This window comes from Lagenorhynchus albirostris, chromosome 15 (assembly GCF_949774975.1).
Source record: "Lagenorhynchus albirostris chromosome 15, mLagAlb1.1, whole genome shotgun sequence".
Classification (NCBI taxonomy): Eukaryota; Metazoa; Chordata; class Mammalia; order Artiodactyla; family Delphinidae; genus Lagenorhynchus; species Lagenorhynchus albirostris.
In genome coordinates, this window is record NC_083109.1 from 30,264,534 (window position 1) to 30,290,222 (window position 25,689).

The 25,689-nt window shown below is 54.5% G+C and overlaps 1 protein-coding gene across 6 annotated transcripts; it reads left to right on the forward strand.

The window, feature by feature from the left end:
* The first annotated feature begins 7,470 nt into the window (after positions 1–7,470).
* HSPA12B (heat shock protein family A (Hsp70) member 12B) lies at positions 7,471–25,436 on the forward strand. Of its 6 annotated transcripts, XM_060125071.1 has the most exons (13): positions 7,471–7,593; positions 12,489–12,548; positions 14,193–14,290; positions 15,278–15,417; positions 17,976–18,162; positions 18,509–18,613; positions 18,944–19,060; positions 20,867–21,041; positions 21,754–21,840; positions 22,269–22,373; positions 22,520–22,778; positions 23,232–23,335; positions 23,927–25,436. In XM_060125071.1, exons 2-13 carry the CDS (start codon positions 12,506–12,508, stop codon positions 24,580–24,582), a joined length of 2,076 nt encoding a protein of 691 aa, XP_059981054.1. In that variant the 5' UTR covers positions 7,471–7,593; positions 12,489–12,505; the 3' UTR covers positions 24,583–25,436. The 6 variants fall into 6 exon arrangements, with proteins under 6 accessions (XP_059981054.1, XP_059981056.1, XP_059981052.1 ...); XM_060125073.1 differs by lacking the exon at positions 15,278–15,417; XM_060125069.1 differs by having other exon boundaries at positions 7,518–7,593; positions 12,489–14,290.
* The last annotated feature ends 253 nt before the right edge of the window (positions 25,437–25,689 follow it).

The following is a 25,689-nucleotide window of genomic DNA, read 5'->3' on the forward strand; positions in this document are numbered from 1 at the left end:
AGTCTCGCCCAAAAATCTGGAACTGGGACTAAGAGACACCATTTGGCATCTGCTTGTAGCTGAAATGAAGGGCAAATACATTCAGGAGCTGTGGAATGATCACATGCATGGAGAAAAAAAAAGTAAACAAAAGGCAATCTGTTAAGAGAATTAAAAGACAAGCACAGACGGGGAGAAAATATTTGCAAAACGTATCTGATAAAAGACTGTATCTAAAATATACAAAGAACTCTTAAAGCTCAACAATAAGAAATCAAACAACTCCATTTAAAAATGGGCAAAACATCTGAACAGATACCTCATCACAGAAGGTATATAGATGGCAAATAAGCATATGAAAAGATGCTGAATATCACATGTCATTGTGGAACTGCAAATTAAAACAACAACTATCAGAATGGTGAAAATCCAGAACACTGACAACACCGAATGTTGACAAGGATTTTTGTTGTGGAGCAACAAAAACTCCCACGCATCGCTGATGGGAATGCAAAATGGTACAGCCACTTTGGAATATAGTTTGGTGGTTTCTTACAAAGCTAAATATAGTCTTACCATATGATCCAGCAATCACACTTCCAGATATTTCCCCAGTTAAGTTGAAAACTTATGTCTGTACAAACCCCAGTACACAAATGTTTATAGAAGCTTTATTTATAACTGCCAAAACCTGAAAGCAACCAAGCTGTCCTTCAATGAGTGAATGAATAAATACACTGTTACATACATAGAATGGAATATTATTATTCAGTACTAAAAAGAAACGAGCTGTCAATCCATGAAACGACATGGAGGAACTTTAAATACATGTTACTAAGTGAAAGAAGCCAGTCTGAAAAGGCTACGTATTGTATAGCCTTTGGAATAGTAGGAATTGTATAATTCCTACTATTTGACATTTTGAAAAAGGCAAAACTATAGACAGTAAAAGGATCCGTGGTCATCAGGTATTCGGGGAAAGAATAGGTGAAGCACAGGGGATTTTTAGGGCAGTGAAACTACTCTATATGACACTGTAATGGTGAATATCTGATATTATGTATTTGGCAAAACCCACAGATGTACAATATAAAGAGTGAAATTTAATGTAAACTATGGACTCTAGTTAATAATGTATCAGTATTTGTTCATTAATTATAACAAATACATCACACTAGTCCAAGATGTTAATAATAGGGGAAGCTGTGTGAGGGAGGGGATAGACGGGAACTCCCTACTATCTGCTCACTATCTTTGTAAATCTAAAACTGGTATTAAAAAGAAGTCTAAAAAAAAGGCAGTCTGCAGCAAGAGAAGAATTTAGCAGATACACAGAGAGCAGAAGAAGGAGGAAAGTGGCCAGGGCGACAGCTCCCTGCTGCTGGCCTATTTCCAGTTCCTTGTTCCAGACCCTTGTGGAGCCCAGATGCACTCCTCTGCCCCCACATTCTATAACATACAAACCCCTGTGATATGAGCTTCTCCTTTACTTTTGCTGCTCTAATGGGTTTTTATTACTTGTGTGGCACTTCTCAAGCCATCACCCAAGTGGACCAATCTCAGGTGATGTTATGACAGATGAGGTCCAGTCTAGTAATCAAAAAGTAATTTCAGGGGCTTCCCTGGTGGCGCAGTGGTTGAGAGTCCGCCTGCCGATGCAGGGGACACGGGTTCGTGCCCCGGTCCGGGAGGATCCCACATGCCGCGGAGCGGCTGGGCCCGTGAGCCATGGCCGCTGAGCCTGCGCGTCCGGAGCCTGTGCTCCGCAACGCAACGGGAGAGGCCACAACAGTGAGAGGCCCGCATACTGCAAAAAAAAAAAAAAAAAAGTAATTTCAACACATTTCAAGTTGTGTGTTTTCTTGAACACCGCGAAAGGGATTTTCATACTACAACAGCACATTATAAAACCTCTTTTTTTTCCTTCTCCAATCCACTTTGCCACACACACCACAGCTGCTCTTAAAATTATCTCTCTAAAAACTCTTCCAAACAATTTCCTCCAACCCTAGTCCATATACCTCTTGTCTTCCCCCAGCCTCCCTCCATCCTTAATCTGCATCATAATAGCCAAGAAGCGTGCTGAGGAGGCAGAACCCTCCTCATGAAACCTCGGAAGCGGGTGGATGAACCTGAGCCGCAGAGCCAGAACAGTCTTTCTGGGCAAGAGAGGGACAGGCTGCCTCCTGGGCAGGCCTTGTCTGCTCTTCCACACAGCACACTCTGTCTTGCTGATCTCATTGCTCTGGTGGCTTCAATTCCCATCTCTGTGAGAATGACTGCCAAATTTCTACCCACAACTCCAAACTCTGCTCTGTGCTCCAGGTCCATTACCCACTGCCTAGTTAACATTTTTCCTTAGGGTCAAATCAGATAGGATTACATTCTGCTATGAGTAACAGAGACTGAAAATACAGGGTCCTAAACAAGAGAGTTTCTTTCTTTCACGTTTAAAGGTCTGCAAGTACTCAGCCCTGGGTGGGCATGGGCTATTGCTGAGTGCCAGTCTCCTTGCTGGTCGCTTTCTGCTATCACTGGGGTGTATCCCTCAACCTTATGGTCCAACATGGTGGTTAGAGCTCCAGTCATCCCATCAACATTCCAGGCAGCAAGATGGAGAAAAGCAGGATGAGGAACAAGAAACAATGGGCAACCAACAGCAGTTTTTAAAAGCTGAAAGACACTATGGAACACTTCTGTATGGCTGAAAAGAGAAGTTTCTATTATGAAGAAAAAGAAACTAGATAATAGGGGAGGGGGCATCCAGCACTGTCTACACAGCATTCCCTCCAACTTAACATGGCTGAAAGGAAAGTATCTTCTCTCCCCCAACATCTTCTTTTCCCTTAGAGTCGTGGCCCTTTTCTGTACCCCCATACCCTAGCAGAGAGGCCATTCTGTGGGGCATGGGCTGGCAAGGGGAGGTGCTGCCCAAGGTAAGTGAAGGCGTGAGCAGAGAAAGGGTTGTGCAGTGAAGCTGAACTCCTGGTGGTCAGGACTAGAGACAAAAGATCCCAAACAGAAGATGTCCAAGTTGAACAAGAAGGGTTGAGGGTTCCTGAGCAAAGAACCAGCATGCCTGCTGGGGTAGGGCACAAGGGAGGACTGTACTTGAAAGCATCAGGCACACACACAGCCAGCCCCTCATCCAGCTATGGAGTCTGTTGATTCCTTTCTGCCTCCTGCTCACTCCACCCTCCATGCCTTTGTCTGCAGCTTCCTCTTCTTGGAATGCTCTGCCCACTTCTCCACATGGATGACTCTCTCAGTCATCCTTCAGGATGCAGATCAAGCGTCACCACCTCCAAGAAGTCTTCCCAATGTCCCTGTTGGGAACCCTAATAACATCACTCTGAAGAAGGAGCTGCAAGTGGAGCCGTGTCAGTGCAGAGCTCTGGGAGACAGGGCCAATTCCGGTGCTTTGGGGGTCATTTGGGGCAGGGTGCTAGGGAGGCTCAGCAGGAAGGTGGAACCCCAGGGCTCTCTTTTTATGAAGGAGGAGGTGCCAGCCGCCCATGCAACAGCGGAGGCAGGGCACCACCAGGGCTCATCCTGAACCCCTGGCCACAGGCTGGGCCTCCCACGCTCCCATCTCCAATGAGGAAAATGATGCAGATGGATGCTGTGAGCCACAGAGAGGAAGTCCAGCTGGGTGGGGCAGGCAGAGTCATTCCTGGAAGGAAGCTCGCACCTCAGGAATCTGGTAGAGGAACACTCTAGAGGCCTCTGTCCCAGGAGCCACCCACCTTCCATCCCCAGGGAGGGGCAGGCAGGGCTGGACAACTATCCAGGAAGGCTGCGTCTGGGTGCCCAGGTGCCATCTTTCCTTCATCAGTCTCCTGCAAGAGCAGACCCTGAGACAGCCCACTGAATCGATCTGTGCCCTGAATCAGCAGCGGGTCTGAAATGGGCAGTGCACTCTTCTCTCTAAGCCTCAGCTTTCTCCTCTGTAGAATGGAGAGTCCCTCCCCACCGAGGGTGTTGTGGCAGCGTAAGTGGCAGGTAAGTTACCCAAATAGGCACCAGCACACCACGAGGTGCAGTCAACAGGGTCTACTGATGGAAAAAGACTTCTGTCCATCCTCTCCTCCCGAGGAACGCTGTGGGAACACCTGTCCTCCTCCTGGTGTATGTGTGAGGTGTGTGTGTGTGTGTGTGTGTGTGTGTGGTTTGTGTGTCTCTCTGTCTGCCTGCCCCAAGCTCTGGGATGGAGCAAGCAGCTGGACTTGGGCAAGAGGGAGGGGAGACAGAACACATAAGCTTAGGCGGAAAATGACATGTCCTAAAGACAAATATCACCCTCTGCCCTAATACTGCCTGCTGGTGTGCGGGTCAGGCACCAAGCAAGAGGAGCATTGCTCCTGCCTTCCAGACCTAAAGAGTTTTCCTAAAAGCCCCACCTGGTGGTGACCAGGGCTGGGGGCTCTTTGAGCAGACACAGCACCCACAACAGGTTCCCAGGGGCCAGTTTCTCCCAAAGAGCCCAAGGGAGGAAGGGTGCTGCCTGCCAAGCAAGGCAGGGCTGGGGCTAGCCCAGGTGGAACAAAGGTTCAGAAGCAGAGAAGGCAAGTTGGGCTTGAAGGGCAGCAGATGCGGTTGGAGGTTAGGGCTGGGAAGGGGAGTTTGAGAGGTCAGCCAAGGGCAGTCCAAGCCTTGGATCACTTGGCTCTTCTGCTGTAGGTAATGGGGAATCACGGAGAGTGTAGGAGCAGTGAAGCAATGGAACCAGATTTGCACTTTTTAAAGTCTCCTCCAGTTGCACAATAGAGATGAACTGGAGGGGCAGGGCTGGGAACGAGGGCATCCACAGGCGGGAGATATCCTGAGTGCAGGCCAGAGGAGGGAAGTGTGACCTAGAGAGAGGCTGCTCCTGAAAGGACACACTCGGAACTGATCCTTCCTCGCTCCTCCCCCACCAGGGAGAAGCAGGAAGCGGGTGAGGTCAGTGGGTGGGTCCCCATAGCGATGGAGGGGAGAGGAGGGAGGTGCAAGGGCACAGGGAGGATGACAAAGGGCAGGGCCTCTGGAGGACCCTTGTCCATGCCCACCTTGGCCCAAATCTTCTGGTGGAAGTTGAATCAAACCTCCCAGTGGCAAGGAGTCACTGGGATTGTTCGATGTCCTTCTCTTGTGTCTGACTGGATGCTACCCAAGGGTGGGGCTGTGATGCCTATGTCAGACTGAGGGGGCCTAAAATAGGGGGGAACAGAAGGCTGCTAAACAGAAGGGCAACAGGGGCTGGGGACCTCCCCACCCATGAGTCTTCTTCACTCCTGCTCAGAGCCTGCTGCTGTAGCCCTCAGAGATGAGCCAGTCTGTGGAGCTGGGGGTGGGGAGGGAGGAACACCTGGGGTGGAGGAAAAAGAAAAACAAGAGGCAGGTTGTGTTTGAGGGGCTCAACCCTTTGCCCCTTCCCCATACACTAATGCCCAGCCACACTTCAACCCTCCCCGGCTTTGCTCGGCCTCTGGAATGAGAGGAAGGCCTGCCAGCCCCCATCACACACTTGTCACACACAAACAGACAAATACAACAAACACACTTACACACACAAAGGCATAAGATACAGAGACACACATATATAATACATACAGACACACCGACAGGCATAGACACATACAGACACAGTCACATAGACATCCCAAGAGACACACTCACATACGGACACAGACATACATAGGCACACAGTCATAGACACAAAGACACACTCATACACATAGACACACACACAGACACACCAACAGATACACACATTCTTACAGACACACATTTGGAACAGCCAGTGGAGGCTGCTGATTGGATACCTTGCTGGCTTATTGGCCAGTGCTAACATACAAAATTGTTTGGTTCTGCACACCCCTCACCCCCAGTCTCATTGCAGGGAGCGCTCTGGAGCAGTGGCCCTGACAATAAGGGCAAAAAGTCTAGGAGAGGGACTTCCCTGGTCGCGCAGTGGTTAAGAATCCACCTGCCAATGTGGGGGACATGGGTTCAAGCCCTGGTCCGGGAAGATCCCACATGCCGCGTAGCAACTAAGCCCCTGCGCTACAACTACTGAGCCTGCGCTCTAGAGCCCGCACACCACAACTACTGAAGCCCGCGCACCCTAGAGCCCGCGTGCCACAACTACTGAGCCCATGTGCCGCAACTACTGAAGCCCGCACACCTAGAGCCCGTGCTCTGCAACAAGAGAAGCCACCACAATGAGAAGCCTGCACATGGCAACGAAGAGCAGCCCCTGCTCACCACAACTAGAGAAAGCCCGCTTGCAGCAATGAAGATCCAATGCAGCCAAAAATAAGTAATAAAAATTTAAAAATAAGAATAAATAAAATTTTTTTAAAATAAATAAATAAATAAAAAGTCTAGGAGAGATGACACTTTAGCTGGGGAGCCTTATAGATGGTCAGAGATGAGGAGAGAAAGTATTCCAGGGAGGGACAATAGCTCCTGCCAAGGTTTGGGGTGGGAGGGGCAGCTGATGCCCAAAGAACTGTGGGAGCCTTCTTTGGAGAAGGGGCTGGGGGAACAGACAGGAGGCCAGGCCCCCTAACACAGAGAGACAAGCTAAGAAGCAGCTTGGCCCTATCCCATCCGTGCCTAGCCTAAGCCTTTGTGGAAACACACTGGGCAGAGAGAAAGGGGCCAGGCCCAGGCCCTGCCAGAATCAGGAGGTGGTGGGCATTATGGGAAGTCAGCTGCCTTAGAGGGGCCTAGCAAGGAGATCTCCACTCTATGTCTCCTGTTTGGAGGCCAGGTCCCCAAATCCCCACGAAAGCATGGGTTAGGACAGGAAGAAGGTCATGAACCCTCACAGGAAAGGAGCTCTGTGCTCCTTGCCAAAGCAGGATGAGTTCTGAGTGATCCCTTTGCTAGGAGTGGGGACCCAAACTGTGAGAACCCTTCCCTCCCTACCCCAAACTTCAGCAAGGACAGACCTAGGCCCCAACCTGGGGCTTAAAGGCCTGTCCTCACACTCAATCTGGCTTCTTCTCTCTTCTCTGACCCTTGGAGACCAAGCTCGGGATCTTGGGGGTGGGGTGGGGGTGTCTGGGTGAAGGGACTGCGAGAGTCCCGGGCAGGGGCTGGAGGGGTCTGGGCAGGGCCCTCCCTCTCAGCAGCTAGGCCCCTTAGGCTGAATCCCGAGGTGGCCTTGGGGTGGGCAGAGGAGCCCTTCGCAGTCGGGCTGCAGGAGGCCTACCAGGGCCTGAAATTCCTCTCCTCCTCCCTCCACCTCGTCTCCTCACCCTTCTCCCCTCACGGCCCCCCGGGTGGCTGGGAAGTGGGGGAGGCGCAGGAAGGGCAAAAGGAGGGGCGGTGGACTCGAGCCGGGCCGGGCCCCTCGGCGGAGGCCCGTGCTGCAGGCCCCGCCCCGGCCTCGCACATCTGGGCTGAAGCGCTGGCCCACCCGGCGGCGGCGGCAGCGGCGCGGCCATCCGGCCTGGGGGAGGGGGAGGGGAGGAGAGGGGCGGGGGCGGTGCGGGGCGGAGAGCCGGGCTGGGGCTGGGCGCACGTCGAGGGCTTTGGCCGACGCGGCAGAGCACAGCCGCCCCACCGGCTTTGGGCCCGGGATCCAGGCGTCTGGACACAGGTCGAGCTGTCGGCAGGGCAGAGGTGAGTTCTGGGCGGGGGACCGCTGGGCTCCCAGAGAGGAGAAAACGCCAAGGTTGGCGGTCTCATCGCGGGCTGGCGGCTGAGACCCCACCACAAACTTCCTGACCCAGGGGGACAGGACTGGGGCAGATCTTCAAGCTCCTCTCTCCAGCAGGGCTGTGGGTTCGGTAAGGCAATTGGGGTAGCGACGGAGGGCTACATCCGGGCTTTGGGACCCCACACTCGCCCTGTGGAGGGTGGGGATCTGGGGGAAGGGAGGGGGGTTCGAGGGACTTCCGTGTCTGGGTGTCTGTGGGGCTGGGGGCTGCTCCAGGGAGCCAGTTTGTGGAGGACACGGTGCTTAGGCCAGAGGTGGAGACCCCGAGGTTGAGTGTGTGTGTATTTGGGGATGCCTGCAGGGGGAGTTCCCAGGGCCTGTGGTTCAGAAAGTTCAAGAGTGGCTGGGTGGCACAGTGCCAGACTGTGGGCTGGCCTCATGAACAGGGACCTCTGGTTTCTCTCTGTGAGGCCAGCTTGGGAATCCAGGTGGTCAGGGCTCCCTGTGGGATCCCAGTGGAGCCAGGCTGTAAAGTTAGCTTGTGTGGGGGAGAGAAACTGACAGGGAGGGTGCTCTAAAATGTGGACTCCCTGGGAGAGTGAAGGCAGCCCTGGATCCCCAGAAGGTAAGAGATGAGGGACAGTGGGCAGATGGTGGGAGGGGCTTCAGGCCCTAGGCTGTGTGGGACAGAGGTTGTTTGTGAACTGGCTGCTCCCTTGATGAGGACCCATGGGGGCAGGGCAGGATGTATAGAAAGAAAAGTCGAGGACAGGGAGGGGACTTGGGAGGCCATTTCTATCAGTCCCTGCCTCAGGCCAGGAGAAGGCATCTTCCTCACCCCACAACCTCCCACTGGTCCCTCTCCTTGAGGGTGCCTCTCCAGAGACAGACTGGGGCAGCCCTTTGGGTGCCATTTCTGATCTGTTCCTTGGGCCCTGATGGCTCAGCCTCTGGCTTGGGAGAAATGCCTGTGGCCTCTCTTTGCCTGCTGACTGGCAGGATGCTGAGAGAGCAGTGGATGGGAGAGGCAGGGTCCCGGTAAAAGGAGGCCTGCAGGGGTAGGGAGGTGAAAGTCCTAGGCTTTTGTGAGTCTGGGGGACACTGTGGGATGGGAGTCTCCAGTTTCAAGTCCCTACTCGGCCACACTCTGTCCTAGTCCCCAGTCATGCCTATTGGATAGAAGCCAGGGCCAGGGGTCAGGGTAAAGCTGAAGATGAGAGGTCAATATGAGGCCAAGGGCTAGGGGTCAGTCCATGGGCAAGGTTAAGGGACAGACCATAGGCAGGGTTAAGGGTCTCTCTGTGGGTAGGGTAGGGGTCAGGCTGGGGCCAGGGTTTAGCCTGCCCCCAGGAAATGAAGTTATTCTCTCTGTATATCAAACTGCCCCACCCAATTCTCAAACCCATAAGCATCACCAGTCTGAAATTAGTGGGCCCCTGGGGCAGGGATCTACTTCTCCCCACTTCCAGCTGCAGGCCCCGCCCAGATATAGCTTTTGTAGCTGAGGTTGTCCTGAGTCCCATGATCAGCATTCTCCTTACATGTTTCTGGTATGTGGGTGTGTATGCATGGTGGGGGATGTCCCAAAGAAATATGGGGTATGTGTGTGTGCTTGTGTGGCTGCCACCCTCTTGTACCTCCACCTCTCAGAGAATCAGCAGGATCCTCCTTCTTTAACACAAATTGATTCAGGGCCTCCCTCCCTCCCTAAAGAACTCAGAATGACTAGAAAAAAAGTCTCAATAAGACCAAAAACTTCTGACAAGAGAAAATTCAGAATCCACATCACTAAGGGAAAGAACACTGCTCACATCTGTCGAACTTCCTGCCTTTTTATCAGCCACCTTCCTTTCTTGGACTTGATCCTCACAAGCCCCCTGCATGATCCATTTTACAGGAAAGGGCACTGAGGCACAGAGAGGCAACATGATGCACGCCAGCCAGGTGCTGTAACAGGCCCTTGTCAGCCCTGAGTGTAGGGGCATTCCGTGTCACATGCTCAAAGATGGGAGATAACTGGACCAGGTTCACAGAGCTGGGGAGATTATAGACGCATTGGTTTGGACATGGAATCAGCTTAGAGTGACAACTCTTGAGTCTTTTTTTCTTGGTGGTTCTAGATTGTTTCTGCTCCAAATACAGTATCCTTGGTTCAGAAAATCCATTCATTCATTCAGCAAAGCATTTCTCCAGCACTTAGCTGCAGAACCTGGCAGGAAGAAATGTCAATAAGTTTTTGCTGATGAATCAAAACAATGTATAAATAGGGCTGCCATATTCTCTCTTGTGGGCTCGATCCAGTAGTGTGTTGGTAGATGTTTTTCAGTCAGCTCCCCAAGAGGGAGAAAAACCTAATTTGCAGTTTACCAACTTCTATGGTAGAATCACCATGGCTGATTTCAAGCTATCAATGTGATGTCAATAAATGCAGAATTGAGAAGAGATGCACAGAATCAGCTCTTGGGAGCTGGTAGAATCCACGTCCAGCACGACACTCCATCACCCTGAACTGGGCACCTATCCCTGGTTCTCAAGGCCCATACCCACCCCCACCATTTACTTTCCTTTTTCTCAGCATCATCCAGCTGCTGTACAAGTGCCCACGATCAGCCCCTGTATTTCCCCTGATTCTAATTCCTGGACATCCACCTGTGCACCTCCAGTGACAGCAGGACTGCATGCGTCTGGAAATCTCCATGGTGCTGGCCATGGGGGAATATCCTGGATGTGTCTCAGTGTCTGTCCATGCTGGGGCTGGGTTGTGTGAATTCTGTGTGAGCAAGGGTGTGTGCACATGTGTGTAGGGGTGTGACAGTGCCCAGCTCTGTGTCCGCTGTGTTCTGTTAGCAAAACTTCCTGATCTGGCCACTGGCTACAGAGAGGGAGTGGGCTCTGGGCTGTCCCCATCCTTGTTTAGGCTCACTGCTGAGGACAGTAGCATTGGTGATCTGAAGACTGGGCCAGGATACATTGACAAGCACTTCTCAAACCTTAGGGTGCTCCCAACCACCTGGGATCTTGTGAAAAAGCAAGCGCTGACTGAGCAGGTCCGGGGTGGAGCCTGAGGGCCTGCACATCTAACAAGCTCCCAGGGGACCCAGTGCTGCTATCCTGATACCACGCTTTGAGTAACAAAGCTGTCAATGACCTGGAGGACGAGGCCTCTAGCTGGGCCCTCAGAACTTCACAGACACAAGCTCAGGTTCCTCCCACCTTAGAAGAGAAAATAAAAACCTGTCCTCCCCTCCTCAAGCATTATGTTCCTCCAGGTGCTAGCTGGAGGAGTGCTAGCTAGCTCTGTTCTCTCACTGTCTGCTCCCTCCTCGCCTACCTGACTCCCGCCCCATCTCCATCATTCCACTGAAATGCCATTAAAAACAGGTGTTTCCAGTCTCATCTAAAAATCTCTAAAGGCGTCTAGCTTCACAGCCTTCTCTTATCAAGATCTTCATGAAACCATAGCAGGCAACTCCGTTTCCCTGGCCAGCCAACCTTCCTCCAGTCAACCTTTATTCAGAGCTTCTCCTCCCTTCCCTTCCCCCACTCTACTTTCTGCCAAGCCTCCTGTGACAATGACTCCCAGACACGCATCTCCACCTCAGATTTCTCCCTGTCCTCTAGGTCATATGTCATCTGACTCCTCAGTCTGTTCTCTCAGCAGTTTCAAAACTGCACCCAGAACACTGCCCCTTACCCCTGCCAGCCTGCCCTGCTCCAGTATTCTCCATTTCACCATCCATCTCCCAGCTTGAATCAGGCAATGTCATCCTTGACACCTTCTTCTTCCTAACCTCCCATGTCCAATCCAGCCATCTTCCATCAGGCTTGTTGATTTTAACCTCTAACATAAATGTCTACACTTCTGTCTCAAGACACACAGCCACCACCATCATCTGTTGCCTGGAGCACTTATTGGCTCCTGTTTTCATGTCGTCCCACTGCAATCTACACTTCCCATGCAGCCAGAGGGGCTTTTTAAAACACAGATTTAGTCACTCTGCCACTTGAAACCTTTCAAGATTTGCTGTTGCCTTTCATGTAAAACCAGATCTAAAATTGGGTCCACCAGGGTCTACCTGCAGGGTGAGCCTAGCCCAACCCCTCTCTCCAGCCTTGCCATGCTCCCCTTTCTGCCCTGCTTCACAGTATCCTTCACAGCATTGTTTGTAATCTCAGATTCACTTACATGATTATCTGATTATGAATGGCTTCCCCACCAGGCTGTGGGCCCCCAGGACAGGGACAGTGTCTCTCTGGGTCACTGATGTCCCACAGCATCTGGCAGAGAGTGGGCACCTGGAAACACTTAGGAGCATCCTGGTTCCAACAAAGCAACTGTTAAAAAGACATTTTTGAGGGAATTCCCTGGCAGTCCAGTGGCTGGGTTTCCTCACTTCCACTGCAGGGGGCCAGGGTTCAATCCCTGCTCGGGGAAGTAAAATCCTGCAAGCCACGCAGTGTGGCCCAAAGAAAAACCCGACATTTTTGAGACAAGCTGGGATGGAGGATTGAGCATTGGATGAAATTAAGGAATTACTGTTGATTTTGTTAGACATGATAGTGGTGTTGTGGCAATGTCTTTTAAAAAATCTCTGTTAGAGAGACATTAAATAATTTATAGGTCAAGCAACATGCCTGGGATTTGCTTCAAAGGACTCCAGCCTTTGTAAATAAATAAAGTAAATTTTATTTTACTAAATGTAAGTAAATGTAAATGTAAGTAAATGTAAATGTAAGTAAATGTAAATGTAAGTGTAAGTAAATGTAAATGTAAGTAAATAAATAAAATAAACAATTATTCAGTAAGGGAACAAAGGAACAAATAAATGCCATTCTGCTTGTCTGTTCCTGTTCACAGCCACAGGGCCTACAAAGATGCTGGCTGTCCCGGAGATGGGCCTGCAGGGGCTGTACAGTGGTAAGACCCACCCCCTCACCTCTGCCCGGGGCCCACTGCCCCCCTCACCCTGGCACTCAGACCCACCCCTAGTCTGTCCATGTGCCTTGCCCAGCAGAGGCTCCTGAGCACCGTTCTGTGAGTGTGTGTGCGCAAGGAGGGTCAGTGTAACAGGACTACGCATGTGAGTGTGTGTGTGTGTCTGCGTGTCTGCCTATGGGCAGGTCTCTGGGCACAGGGTGTGTATGTCTGCACAGAACTCTGTGTGCATGCGCATCTGCCTTTGGCCTGGTCTGGGCGCAGGCTCTGGGTTCTGTGCAGGGGTAGGAGGCCAGGAGGCAGGACGGACACGCCTCAGGAAGTCCACTCACAAAGACCTGGTGGGCTGGGGCTTCCTTCCTGACTCCCTTCCCAGGCTCAAACCACAGCAACTCGGCCCCTCAAGCTGGAGCTGGTGACAGGACCCAAGCCTGCCCTGGCCACCTGAGAAAAAGGGGCTCTGGGAGTGTGACCACCATGTCCTTGCCCCTCCAGCACTGCAAGACAGATGCCAGCCCTGTCCAGGCACTTCCCAGAATCATGCCCAGCCCCTCACATATATTCCAAGTGTACCCCAAGGTCGAGGAGGGCTGGGACTTGCCAGGGCCACAGAGCTGTGGCTGAGTGAGTACACAGGCCCCAGCCCTGGCTCAGCCTAAAGCCAGACATTGATTTGCCAATGTGTCTTCATACCAGACCCCATCAATCTCCCTGGCCAGCGCCCCCGTCCCCACACACGGATCTCAGGGCAGCCCCAGTCCCCCTCCCAGGGGCCTTAGCAAAGTTCAGTGTGGTGGTGATAAGCCCACCAGCCCACACCAGCAAAGCAGGCCCTCCTGCCCCCTGAGCTGCCAGAGCCTCCAAACCAGGCTTTGGGCTGCCTTCTGGGCGCTGCACTGCTTCCTCCCACCAAAGGTCCAGCTCAGTCCTGGGCCTGCGAGAGGGTCTTAAGGGGGCCTCCTGCCCCCAAACGCTGGCTCCAGGTCTATGTGTGTCATGGGGGAGGGGAGGCTTGGAATCTGACTTCCTAGTGTGGTGGACACCTCTTGGCTCAGGGCTGGGCTGGGGGAGGTGTTGCCCCAGTCAGCCAGCTGGGCCTGTCCATGGCCCTTGTGGGGCAGAGGGAGGGGAGGAGGCAACTCCCTCAGGTCCTGATTAGAACCATGTGGCTGCACTTTCGTGGGGAGAGGAGCGGCTCCACTCCCACTCAGGTCTGTAGTCCCCTACCTTTTCTGGTTTCTCCACCCTCACCCCAGGAGCTCACCTGCCCCATCTCTCCTGCCCTTCTATCTCTGGACTCAGTCTTCCCCACCCCCACAATGCTTCTCTGTCTCTCCCCTTCCCTGCTGTGTCTGAGGAGTGCTGGGGGAGACAGTGAGTCCCTAGGTGAAGTATGTCACCCTTCAGGAATAGGTCGCCTCTAACTGATAACAGACCCTGAGCCCAGCTATCCCCGACCCCGACCTCAGTCCCGTCCTTCCTACCCTCCCTCGCTCATCCCCTTTCCCCAGCAGGGTACCCCTCACCTTGGCCCAGCAATGACTGATGAAGAATCCCCCAGGCTTGGGCCCCAGCCACCAGCCCCTTACCCCGATTGTGCCAGAGCGATTTGCCCTCTCTTTGCAGGCTCCAGCCCAGAGCGGTCTGCAGTGCCCAGCCCACCCGGCTCCCCAAGGACCCAAGAAAGCTGTGGCATTGCCCCCCTCACACCCTCACAGTCTCCAGTAAGCCCAGAGCAGGGATTGGGGTGGTGGGTGGCCTGGTTAGTGGGGAAGGTCACACTGGTGCCTGGAAGAGCCCTGGCAGGTCTGGGCTGGGGGTGCCATCATGCTTCCTGCCCCTACACACTCCACTCATGTTCCCCCTGATGGGTTAGCCTTAGGTGACCTTGGACTGTAGGGGTAACAATTGTACTGAGGTGATCTCTCTCCAGGATAACATCTAGGGACCATTGCACGTAACCTGCCTGGGGCAGGTGTACTTCTGAGCAAGTAGTTTTGTGTGTTCTCAGAGCACTGGGCCTCCGAGACTTGCTTCCCCTCCTGTCAACCACAGCCACCTTAATACAAGGTATATCTAGGGAAGAGGAGACATGTTGCTAAAAAATAGTTTGGGGCTAGCTTGAAGTATCCAGGACATAACCACCACCCCCAAGCTCCCTAGGTCACCCCACGTGGGGTGGCCTCACCCTAGTGATTCAGCCTGGGGACCCCCTTTTGCCCAGGGAGCCCAGGCCTGGCCTGGGAGGAGTCAGGGACCACTCTTGGGCACATGCATGGGGCCTCTCTTCTCTGTCACAGAACTGGATAGAGTCTGGCTGTGTCACTGTGGCCACAAAGAGCAAGAGGGTCAAATATACGCAGGTCCATGTGCTATGAAGCTGCTCAGAGCAGCAAAATTGCCCCCAGCTGGGCCCAGGCTGTGAAGTGGTGTGAGATGGGGGTGGGGCAAAGGCAGTCCAGGCAGAAGGTGGGCAGAGAACCAGAAGCAGGGAAGCAGGAGCTCAAGCCCAAAACTTCATGGGGCTACCTGAGAGGCCTTGGGCTTTCTGAACAGTTGGCATCTCAAGGGCTTACCTTGGAGCTTAGGAGAGGAAGGAAGCCAGGCAGGCAGGTAGGTGGGGTTGGGCCAGGGCCGGTCTGGACCACAGCCAGGGGTTGGGAGGGCTCCCACATACACTCAGCCTGGCCATCTGGCTGCTCCCTGACTAGGTCTTGCACTTGCAGAAGCCTGAGGCCCGAGCCCCCCAGCAGGCCCCCTTCTCCGTGGTAGTGGCCATCGACTTCGGCACCACATCCAGTGGCTATGCCTTCAGCTTTGCCAGTGACCCTGAGGCCATCCACATGATGAGGTGAGGGTGGCTGGGCTGGGAGATTGGTGTGGGGTGCGGGGGGAATCCTACACCCTGGGAGAGACCTGGTCCCAGAAGTACTGTCACTAAGGAGAAATGGGGTCTCCTCAGAGTGCCTTCCACCCTTAGTCTGGGCTCCTCACTGGGGCAAAAGTTTGGAGGATGGGTGCTAGGCCTGGGCCCTCAGCCCCAATTGGGGCAGCTCTCTGACCTCTGCAGGAAATGTTGGGCTTTGTTTTTTATTTTAAATTTTTTATTGAGAGATAACAAACATACAGTAAAATACACAGATCTTTTTCTGGGCTAGTCACAAACACATACACAAATACATATGCACAAATACATATGCAAAAACCAAATAAATATGTGGTTTTAAAATAAAAGTGTTATATCATACAACTTGCTTTATTTTAAGCTTTCAACACTATTTTCTAGATGTTTCATGTGAATACAGAGAGCCACGATTTTGTTTTAATGGTTGCATAGTATTCCACAGTACAGATGTGTCATAATTTATCCATTCTTATATTGATAGTTTTGAGGCTATTTTTCCTTCTAACTTTTCACTATTACAAAAAGTGTTGCAATGAATATTCTTCCTTGAAAACTTGTGCTGGAATTTCTATGTGGTAGAATCCTAGAGGCAGATTCCTAGGTTCGGCTCAAATGAAATACAAGGAAATGAACGATCAGAGGGTTAACTGAGTTGACAAGTCACACAGTTGTCATGAAAGAGCTGTTTGAAAAATCCATTCTGATGGATTTTGTTTTGTTTGAATGAAACATTTGTCTGACACTCCCCTTCAGGCCTCAAGACCCTGATCCTTTGAATATATCTTAGTGGGGCTGTAGCCTATAGGGGGAAGACCCCTGTAGAAGACCCCAAAGCTCCCAACTCAGCCTGGGGTGGGGAATCAGGGGGCTTCACCAGGGCCTGGGAGGCTGGATGGAAGGGTGGGTGGAGAGACAGGCAAAGGGTCACTGCCCCAAAGATACAGGGGACCTAACCTACATAAGCGTGGACTGTCCTTCCCCCTTCTCTGCTCCCTCCACATCCACATGAGGCCACAAAGGCTCTGGGCCCTTAGAGCTCTCTAAGAGCTGCAGGGCATCCCAACTTGTCAGCACGTACAGCCAAGGCCATGCTGGGCCCCTTGCTGGGGCTGAGGACACATGAAGGGACACTGGAGATAACAATCACAGGAAGTAACTGGGGGCATCTTGGCCTCCTCCCAAGTCCTTCCCACCCCCACTAGCCACTAATCCCCATCACTTCTATCTCTAATATCTCTGTAATACCCGCCTACTTCTCTCCACCACTACCACCCCGAAGTTCAGCCCCACCCTCTCTCACTTGAACGGTTGCAATATCCTCCTCCCTGGTTTTCCTTCTCCATCCTCCCTCCCCTCCACTCTGTTGCTACATGGGGACCAGTGACCTTTCTAAAGGCAAATGTGGTCATGCCTCTTCACTCCCCTACCTAATACCCACCAAGACAGAATTCTGATATGGCATTTGATACTCCTCCTTAGTTGATCTTAAGATTGCTGTATTTTCTCCTGCTTTGAGCCAACTTATAGCTAGTTCTCCCTGGTCTTTCACACCTCTAAGCTTTTGCACATGCTCTTCCTTCTGCCTGGATTCCCAGTTATTTCCCCAAAAGGCTGCACTGGTGAGCTTGGCCTAGAGGAGTCAGGGCATCAGACAACGCAGAGGAAGGGGAGGAAGGATTTGCCAGGCTAATGAACTGGGCAGTGAGTTCTGGGTGGAGGTCCAGATGATGCCTGCACATAGGGAAGTCTGGAGTTTCAGGTTTTGGGGGCCTGCTGGAGGTGCAGTCAGCTGGGTGTAGCTACTGATGTCGGCCAGATAGGAGTGATCATGAATACCTTGAAAGAGCTTAGCTGTGGAAGATGGCCTAGAGGAGGGCAAACCAGCTGGCTGGGAGGAGGCCTCTGCCAGGGTCCTGGAGAGACACATCAGAAGGCCAGACAAGGCAGATGGTTTGCTGCTGCTGCTTGTTAAAAAGACAGGGAGGTGGGCTTCCCTAGTGGTGCAGTGGTTGAGAGTCTACCTGCCGATGCAGTGGATGCGGGTTCATGCCCCGGTCCAGGAAGATCCCACATGCCGCAGAGCGGCTAGGCCTGTACGCCATGGCCGCTGAGCCTGGGCATCCGGAGCCTGTGCTCCGCAACGGGAGAGGCCACAACAGTGAAAGGCCCGCATACCACAAAAAAAAAAAAGAAAAAAAAAGGGAGGTGAGGTCCAATGGTATACTTCATGGAAGGGATCAGGAGCTGAGGATGTCGGATGGGACCCATGGCCCCATGGATAGAGAGGATCCCATGAGCAACGTTTATGGAGATTTAAGTGGATGCCAAGCACCATATTCACAAGAACCCTAAAAGGTAGGTATTATTATCATTCTCATTTTACATATGGAAAGACTGAGGCTTGGGGAAGCCAAGTGAGCTGCCCAAAGTCACACAGCTGGTTCCAGAGCCAGCACAAAGGGAGGATTACTGCTGACCACACTGACAGCTATCTGCCTCCACAGGAAATGGGAGGGCGGGGACCCAGGTGTGGCCCACCAGAAGACCCCCACCTGCCTGCTGCTGACCCCAGAGGGTGCCTTTCACAGTTTTGGCTATACAGCCCGTGATTACTACCACGATCTGGACCCTGAGGAGGCTCGTGACTGGCTCTACTTTGAGAAGTTCAAGATGAAGATCCACAGTGCCACTGTGAGTCACATTCTGGCTCAGGGCCCAGCTCCAGCCAGGGAGGCAGGGCTAGGAGGGAAAACGGGGAGGGAGGCCTCATGGAGGGTAGGTAAAGCTAAAAGGTGAGGAGGGGACTGGTGGAGGAGTAGCTAAGGAGGCGGAACTTGAATGCAAGGGATGGAGGCATGACCAAGGGGTGAAGATAGGGTAAAGAGAGGGGCTGGGGAGAGAACTAATGTGAGATTAGAGCCAGAGTGGGACAGTGCCAAAGAGGAGGAGCACCAGGAAATGGGGTGAGTATAAGAGGTTGTCAGGAAATGGAGGCAGAGCTACGGCCTCCTGCAGAGTCACCTTGTGTCCCTGCCAGGATCTCACCTTGAAGACCCAGCTAGAAGCGGTAAATGGAAAGAAAATGCCTGCTCTGGAGGTGTTCGCCCATGCCTTGCGCTTCTTCAAGGAGCATGCCCTTCAGGTGCGCTGTGACCCCATCCCTGCCTACTGGGGTGGAGGGCCCCCAGGTCCATCCTTTCCCCTCAGCCCATCCCCTGTCCATCCAGTGGGTAGCCACTGTCAGAAGACAGAGGTCGTCTTCTCCAGTCCCCTGCCTTTCTATCTGGTAGAGCCTGCATCAACCCTACAGGTGTTGGGGAGGTGGTGGTGGTGGGGAAGTGGGTGTTAGGATTCCAAGTTAGCTGGGAAGTTCCTCCTGAGGGCTGATTAGTTCCTCCAGCTCCCATAGAGGCTAAAGACACTCCCCGCAAACCAAGCCAGCCATTCCCCTCACTGCCCTCTCCTGCTCCAGGAGCTGAGGGACCAGTGCCCATCGCTGCCAGAGAAGGACACTGTGCGCTGGGTGTTGACAGTGCCGGCCATCTGGAAACAGCCAGCTAAGCAGTTCATGCGAGAGGCTGCCTACTTGGTGAGAATGTGCACTCAGAGCCGTGGACGTTGGTCGGGAGGGCCCCGGGCAGGGCCCATACCCTCATTCACCCACCACCCTTGGGACCACAGAGCCACTGTGTAAAGACTGCCAGCCCCCCCCTGCTGGCCATTTTGGAGGGCTGTTGCCACCAGGAAAGGGGGTGGGCCTGCAGGACCAGAGAGCAGAGGGACAAAAGACACAGCCCAGGCCAGCTTAAACAGTGTCTTAGGGCAGGTTTCCTAGAAGCAGAGCCCAAGATGGGGATTCTTGTGCATGTGGTCTATTGCTAGGACTCTCAGGAGAAAGGGGAGTGAGGAAAGCAGGACAGGAGAAAGAGTTGAGCAAGGATGTGGTCTCAGCTGGAGTCTAGCCTCAGCCTGATCCCATGGACAGCTCTAGAGGGAGAATGTACTGTGGTGTTGGCCACGGGGAGGCGGGGGGGGGGGGGTGGCTTTTTGTCCATCCTTATCAGTCTGTCATTGCTTACTGGGGGGGTTGGGGAAAGCCCCTCCAAGTGAGGCGGTTCTCATTCAGCTGAGGGCAGTTCTTCAGAGAAGGGGCAGCGGTGAGCCAATAGCAGCCAACACTCACAGTAGCTGGGCAGGACACCAAGAACACCCACTTCAGCCAGCATCAGTATTTTCACCACAGCCCCAACCACTGAGCAGGGGAAATAGGACTATGAAACTATGAAGGGAGGCAATTTTGGCCAATGTTTGCTGGTCTTCCTACCATAAGAGGTGCCCAAAGGTCTGGAGAAAGGGGGACGGCTCAGGCACCCCCCTCTCAAGTGGAAATGGGGAGGTTGGAGGGGGGCTCATTGTTTGATCCTGCCTGTGAACCTGAGGCCTTGGTGGACACCCTAGGATCCCCAAAAGGGATCTCAGGAATTCCAGTACATCTTCCCATGGAAGATACCAGGACCCCCAACCCCCCACAAACACAACTTTGGGCCAGGCATGCCACAGCTGTCAAATCCGCAGGTGCCTACACTTGTCTCTAGAAGGAGCTAACCCTGAGGCCAGTGGGCATCCCCCTGCAGAGACCAGGATGAAAGCATGGCTGTGCCCAGCCAGAACAAACACCTACACCAGTGGCCCCCTGCTGGTTTACCCACCCTGCTTCCTCCCACACTGTTCCCTGTCAGCTGAGAACAGGCTGGAGTCTCAATACCCACCCATCCCTATCCCCCACCTGGTCAGACTGCCTTGCCTTGGCGCCTGAAATTTCAGTTAAAGTTTCTTTCCTCCTATATCAGATTCCCTGAGAACAAAGTTCTCCTAAGAGTGGGGAGGCCCATAGCCACTGTCTATCACCCGTGGAGAAAGAGGGTTCAGTAAGCCAAAAGGGGCCCCCCCACCCCTCTGACTGATGGTCTGGCCATTATACCCACCCTCCCCAATACATTGTGTTGGAGTCTCCACTAACCCCCTCAGCCAGTGCTTAGCTGGCCAACCCAGCATCTGTGAAGGGAACCTTGCTGCAGCCCAGGGACACCTTGGGCAGCCTGGAGGCAGATCCCAGGTGCTCTAGGTTTTCACTCAGTCTAGGGTCTCTTCCTGCTGGGCAACACCATGGCATCCTTGGCCATGGCCATGCCCCTCCCCAGCCTGGTCACAGGATGGCTGTGAGACAGCTCCAAATTTGTGCAGCATGGAGGGGCCTCAGAAGCTTAGCATGGGTGGGGTATAATCCAGAGGAGATTGGAGCCCCACAGGCCCCCGGTTGCCTGCCCTGAGGTGCCATTTCAGTGTGATGTTTGGCCCATGATGCTCCCCAACCCTGCTAACCACCCATCCTCAGGCCGGACTGGTGTCAAGAGAGGATGCAGAGCAATTACTCATTGCCCTGGAGCCTGAGGCCGCCTCTGTCTACTGCCGCAAGCTGCGTCTGCACCAGCTCGTGGACCTGAGCAGCCGAGCTCCAGGCAGCGGGCGCCTGGGCGAGCGCCGCTCCATTGATTCCAGCTTCCGTCAGGGTGAGCACCCCCAGGGATACTGCCCAGTGGTGGCCTTGGAGGCAGGCGCTGAAGATTACACCTTGCCCTAGAGTAGCACTGTCAGAGGATGGTAGGACTCAGCCCAGCCCTGAATCTGAGAGTGGGAGAGTGATGCCTACCCTGGGGAGAGGTGCTTGGGTACTGACAAAGGGTACTCTGAGCTGAAGGTGGAGGTCTTCAGGAGCTGCCCCTTAAACAGCCACTGAATCAGTTTTCCCTCCCCTCCTGGCACATCAGCTGTCCTCCCCCCTCCCCCATCAGCCCCCAGCTCCTGCTGCCAGGACCAGGAACTGGGACAGCTATGGTCAACCTTCATCATCCCCTCAGATGCCATCTCCCATGACAGGGAGAGGTCCCAGGACCTCCCCCCACCCCATCACCAGCTCCTTCAGACCTTCTTAATTCTGATTTTGCCATGGCCTGAGCCCTTCTGGATTAAGGGAACGTCCTGCAGCCAGAAATATTCCCCCTTAGCTGTTGGTTACAGTGCCTAAGATTACCCCATCCAGTTTCTCTGGACCCTCTGGGGTTCAGCATTGCCCTCTCCCAGTTAGGAGTGGAGCAGGAGTTTCAGGAGCACTGGCTGCTCCAGATGCTCATGGAGGGCGTTGGTGGAAGGATGTGGGGCATTGAGCGTGGTAGCTGAGACACCCCTTCTAACCTCACTGTCCTGCTGTCCCTCAACACACAGCCCGAGAGCAGCTTCGAAGGTCCCGCCACAGCCGCACGTTCCTGGTGGAATCGGGTGTCGGAGAACTGTGGGCTGAGATGCAAGCAGGTGGGGGAGGGGAGATGGAGGGATATTCCTTGGGCCCTGTGGGGCACCGTATACTGAAGGTGGGGGGAACATTCCCAAAGTCAGCTCTAGCCCCTAGGAACCCTGCCCCTTCCAACTCTTTCAGCTGTACCTAACCTCGTAGTTCCCCTCAGTCACCTGCACTCCCACCCCCACTCACAGCCATGCCCCTAACCCCCACTCCCCTGGGGGATTCTCTGCAGATGAGTTGCAGAATCCTGGGACCATTTTCCCCCACACCTTGTGCTCCTACCTGGTGACCCTCAAGCACCTGAAGCCCCTTTCAACCCTAACCCCCATGGCCCCGCAGACAGGGCTCAGGACCTGGGGCAGGGCTGGAGGCTGGGTGTGTCTGCAGAGGGCACAGAGCTGAAGGTGCCACGAGTGTGTGCTCACGCTCGCCCCCCTAGGAGACCGCTACGTGGTGGCAGACTGCGGGGGAGGCACGGTGGACCTTACCGTGCACCAGCTGGAGCAGCCCCATGGCACCCTCAAGGAGCTCTACAAGGCATCTGGTGAGTAGCCAGGCAGCGCCCTTGGTACCCAGACCGCCCTGGCCCCGCCAACGGCCCCTGGCGGCGGAGACCGCCCTGGCCCCGCCAACGGCCCCTGGCGGCGGAGTCGGCACTGACGCCCCACTTCCTCCTCTGCCCTACCCAAGGTGGCCCCTGTGGCGCGGTGGGCGTGGACCTGGCCTTCGAGCAGCTGTTGGGCCGCATCTTCGGCGAGGACTTCATCGCCACCTTCAAAAGGCAACGCCCAGCAGCCTGGGTGGATCTGACTATAGCCTTCGAGGCCCGCAAACGCACCGCAGGCCCACACCGTGCGGGGGCGCTCAACATCTCGCTGCCCTTCTCGTTTATTGACTTCTACCGCAAGCAGCGAGGCCACAACGTGGAGACAGCCCTGCGCAGGAGCAGGTGGGCCGGGGGACCGCACCTACAGGGGAAGGTGTGGGCCCCGGGGGGGAGTAGGGGAGCCACCTTATCTGTCCCACGCACATATCATGCCAGCCCCGGTGGAGGCAGTGGGAGGGGCATGAGTACCCCAGCTGGAATCAGCAGCCCAAACTGGGGCGAGAATCTTGAGCCTGCAGAAAGGCCAACATCTACCTCTTCCCATTCCCTGCGCGCACACGCGCGCACACACACACGCGCGCTAGCCAATGGGTCTGGGTTCCTCTGCTCGAGGCAAAGGGAGGCTCCTCTCCTGGGACCTCATGCCTGGACCTGGAACAGACCTGCGTCTAAAGCCCTGAAAGTATGCCTGGCACAACACATAATGTGCAGTCAGTGCCCAGGTACTTCGGCCTGGAATAGGGGTAGCGCCCGGGACCCTGACCCATGGGCCTGTGCCTCCTTCAACACCTACAGCGTGAACTTCGTGAAGTGGTCCTCACAGGGGATGCTCAGGATGTCTTGTGAGGCCATGAACGACCTTTTTCAGCCCACGGTCAGCGGGATCATCCAGCACATAGGTGAGCACCTGAGCCTGGGTCCTTCATTCACCTCAACATACACACCCAGATGCGGGAATATGTTACCCTGTTAGTGCCTGGAAACCTCCCCATATCCACACACTGGAATGAGACCCAGAATCATCTGGAATACCTGGAGGATGCAGTGTGGTGGGGATTAAGAGATAGGCGGGAAAATGTGCAGTCTTGCCAGGTTAAAGAACCTCTGGTGCCTGTTTCCCCAAATGGGGTGATAGTATTAGGTCCCCCAAACTGTTATCACAGGGATTTAAATGAGCTGAAGTATCTAGAGAGTGCAATGTCTTGCACGTAGTAGGCATTTAATATGTGTAAATGCAGACCCTTATCTCAAGCCCTCCACAGTGTGGTGGGGAAGCAGAGCCCATAAAGATTGCCAGGGGCCCTCACGAAAGTGCCCGGTGTTTTTCTTTATGAAAACCAGGCTACCCTTTTATAGTGAAATGACTAGTTTCTGGTTGCCTGAGGATACAGGCGGGCAGAGGAGAGGCACCAGTGGCTGCGCAGTGGTGGCCTCAGTGGCCCACTCCCCGTCCCTCCTCCTTACCCCCACCCTTCACTCCTGTACCGCAGAGGCGCTGCTGGCGCGCCCCGAAGTGCAGGGCGTGAAGCTGCTGTTCCTGGTGGGCGGCTTCGCAGAGTCGGCCGTGCTGCAGCACGCGGTGCAGGCAGCACTGGGTGCCCGCGGCCTCCGCGTGGTGGTTCCGCACGACGTGGGCCTCACCATCCTAAAGGGCGCGGTGCTCTTCGGGCAGGCTCCGGGCGTCGTTCGGGTGCGCCGCTCGCCGCTCACCTACGGCGTGGGCGTGCTCAACCGCTTTGTGGCTGGGCGCCACCCGCCCGACAAGCTGCTGGTTCGCGACGGCCGCCGCTGGTGCACTGACGTGTTCGAGCGCTTCGTGGCCGCCGAGCAGTCGGTGGCCCTGGGCGAGGAGGTGCTGCGCAGCTACTGCCCAGCGCGCCCAGGCCAGCGGCGCGTGCTCATCAACCTGTACTGCTGCGCCGCCGAGGACGCGCGCTTCATCACCGACCCAGGCGTGCGCAAGTGCGGCGCGCTCAGTCTAGAGCTCGAGCCCGCCGAGGGAGGCCCCCATGCCGCCGGCGCGCCCCCTAGCCGCCGCGAGATCCGCACTGCTATGCAGTTTGGCGACACCGAGATTAAGGTCACTGCCGTCGACGTCAGCACCAATCGCTCCGTGCGAGCCGCCATCGACTTTCTTTCCAATTGAGGGCGCAGTGCCAGTCCCCGTCGGCCCCGCTGAACTCTCTTTTGGCCCAGGGCCTGGGGAGCGGGCTGAGGCGGACCAACCGGCCCCATTCCCCACCATCCTGCCCCGGGAGGTGAGGGGAGGTGAGGTCACAGGAGGATGGGTGGGGACATATCCAGAAACTCTGGCTTTAGGATTGGGCCCCGGTCCGCTGACTGGAAGGCTGAAGGGCCCTGCCAAGGACTGAGGTCAAGGAGACTTAAAAGAGGTTTGCAAGACGGCGTGCCCACAGGGAGCACACGATCCTGAAAGCAGAATGCACCGGAAGACTTGAGCCCTGGTCTGAACTGGGGTCCGGGATGGGAGTGGGGGGGTGGGGGTGCAGCTGCAGGTGGGGCAGCAAGAGGAAGGAGGTTGTGCAGGGCCTGGGCCTGAAGGGCGGAGTGCACTGATTGACTGGCTCAGCCTGTTTAGGGAGCCAGACAGGACAAGGACTGGAAACTGACAGGAAAGGGACAGGGGTAGTAAGACCTTCCTGGGTGTGGTACTGACCACCCAAGTATGAATGTTAATTGTAGAAAGAGCAGTAGCAGACTATGAGAAGGGTACAGGGCGAGGCACTTATGAGGGGGATGTGGGGGCACATGTCGGGGGGGGGGCCTTTCCTTTCTATCTGAGAAGGCCCCAGGGGCAGCCTATGAATGACCCACTTGCACTCCATCGAGCCACGGAGTGGGGGGAGGGCAGGGAGGACAGAGGGAGCACTGGTCGCAGCTCTGCCATCAACTCAGTGTACCTGCCCTCCCATGATGTGCAACAGCTCCACCTGCCTGAGAACCCTAAGGTGACAATAAAGCATTTATGCTCAAGGTGAAGCTATAGCCTCCTGGTACCTCACAAGAGGGGACCCTAATAGTGGAGTAGTGGAGAGGGGCTGGGATCTGCAAAGGGAGGTTTTCAGCTGTGCCTGGGGCTGGGAACTGACCAGAAGGGGGTGCTGCTGTCTCTGGGTCAAGCCTCCCAAACTGAATGCCCCATTCCACAAGACCTCTCTCTGACCTGGGCAGAAGGCCCCTCCCCATCCAAACTCTGTCTTGGCAACTATTCCCAGGCCTAAAATGTCACCCC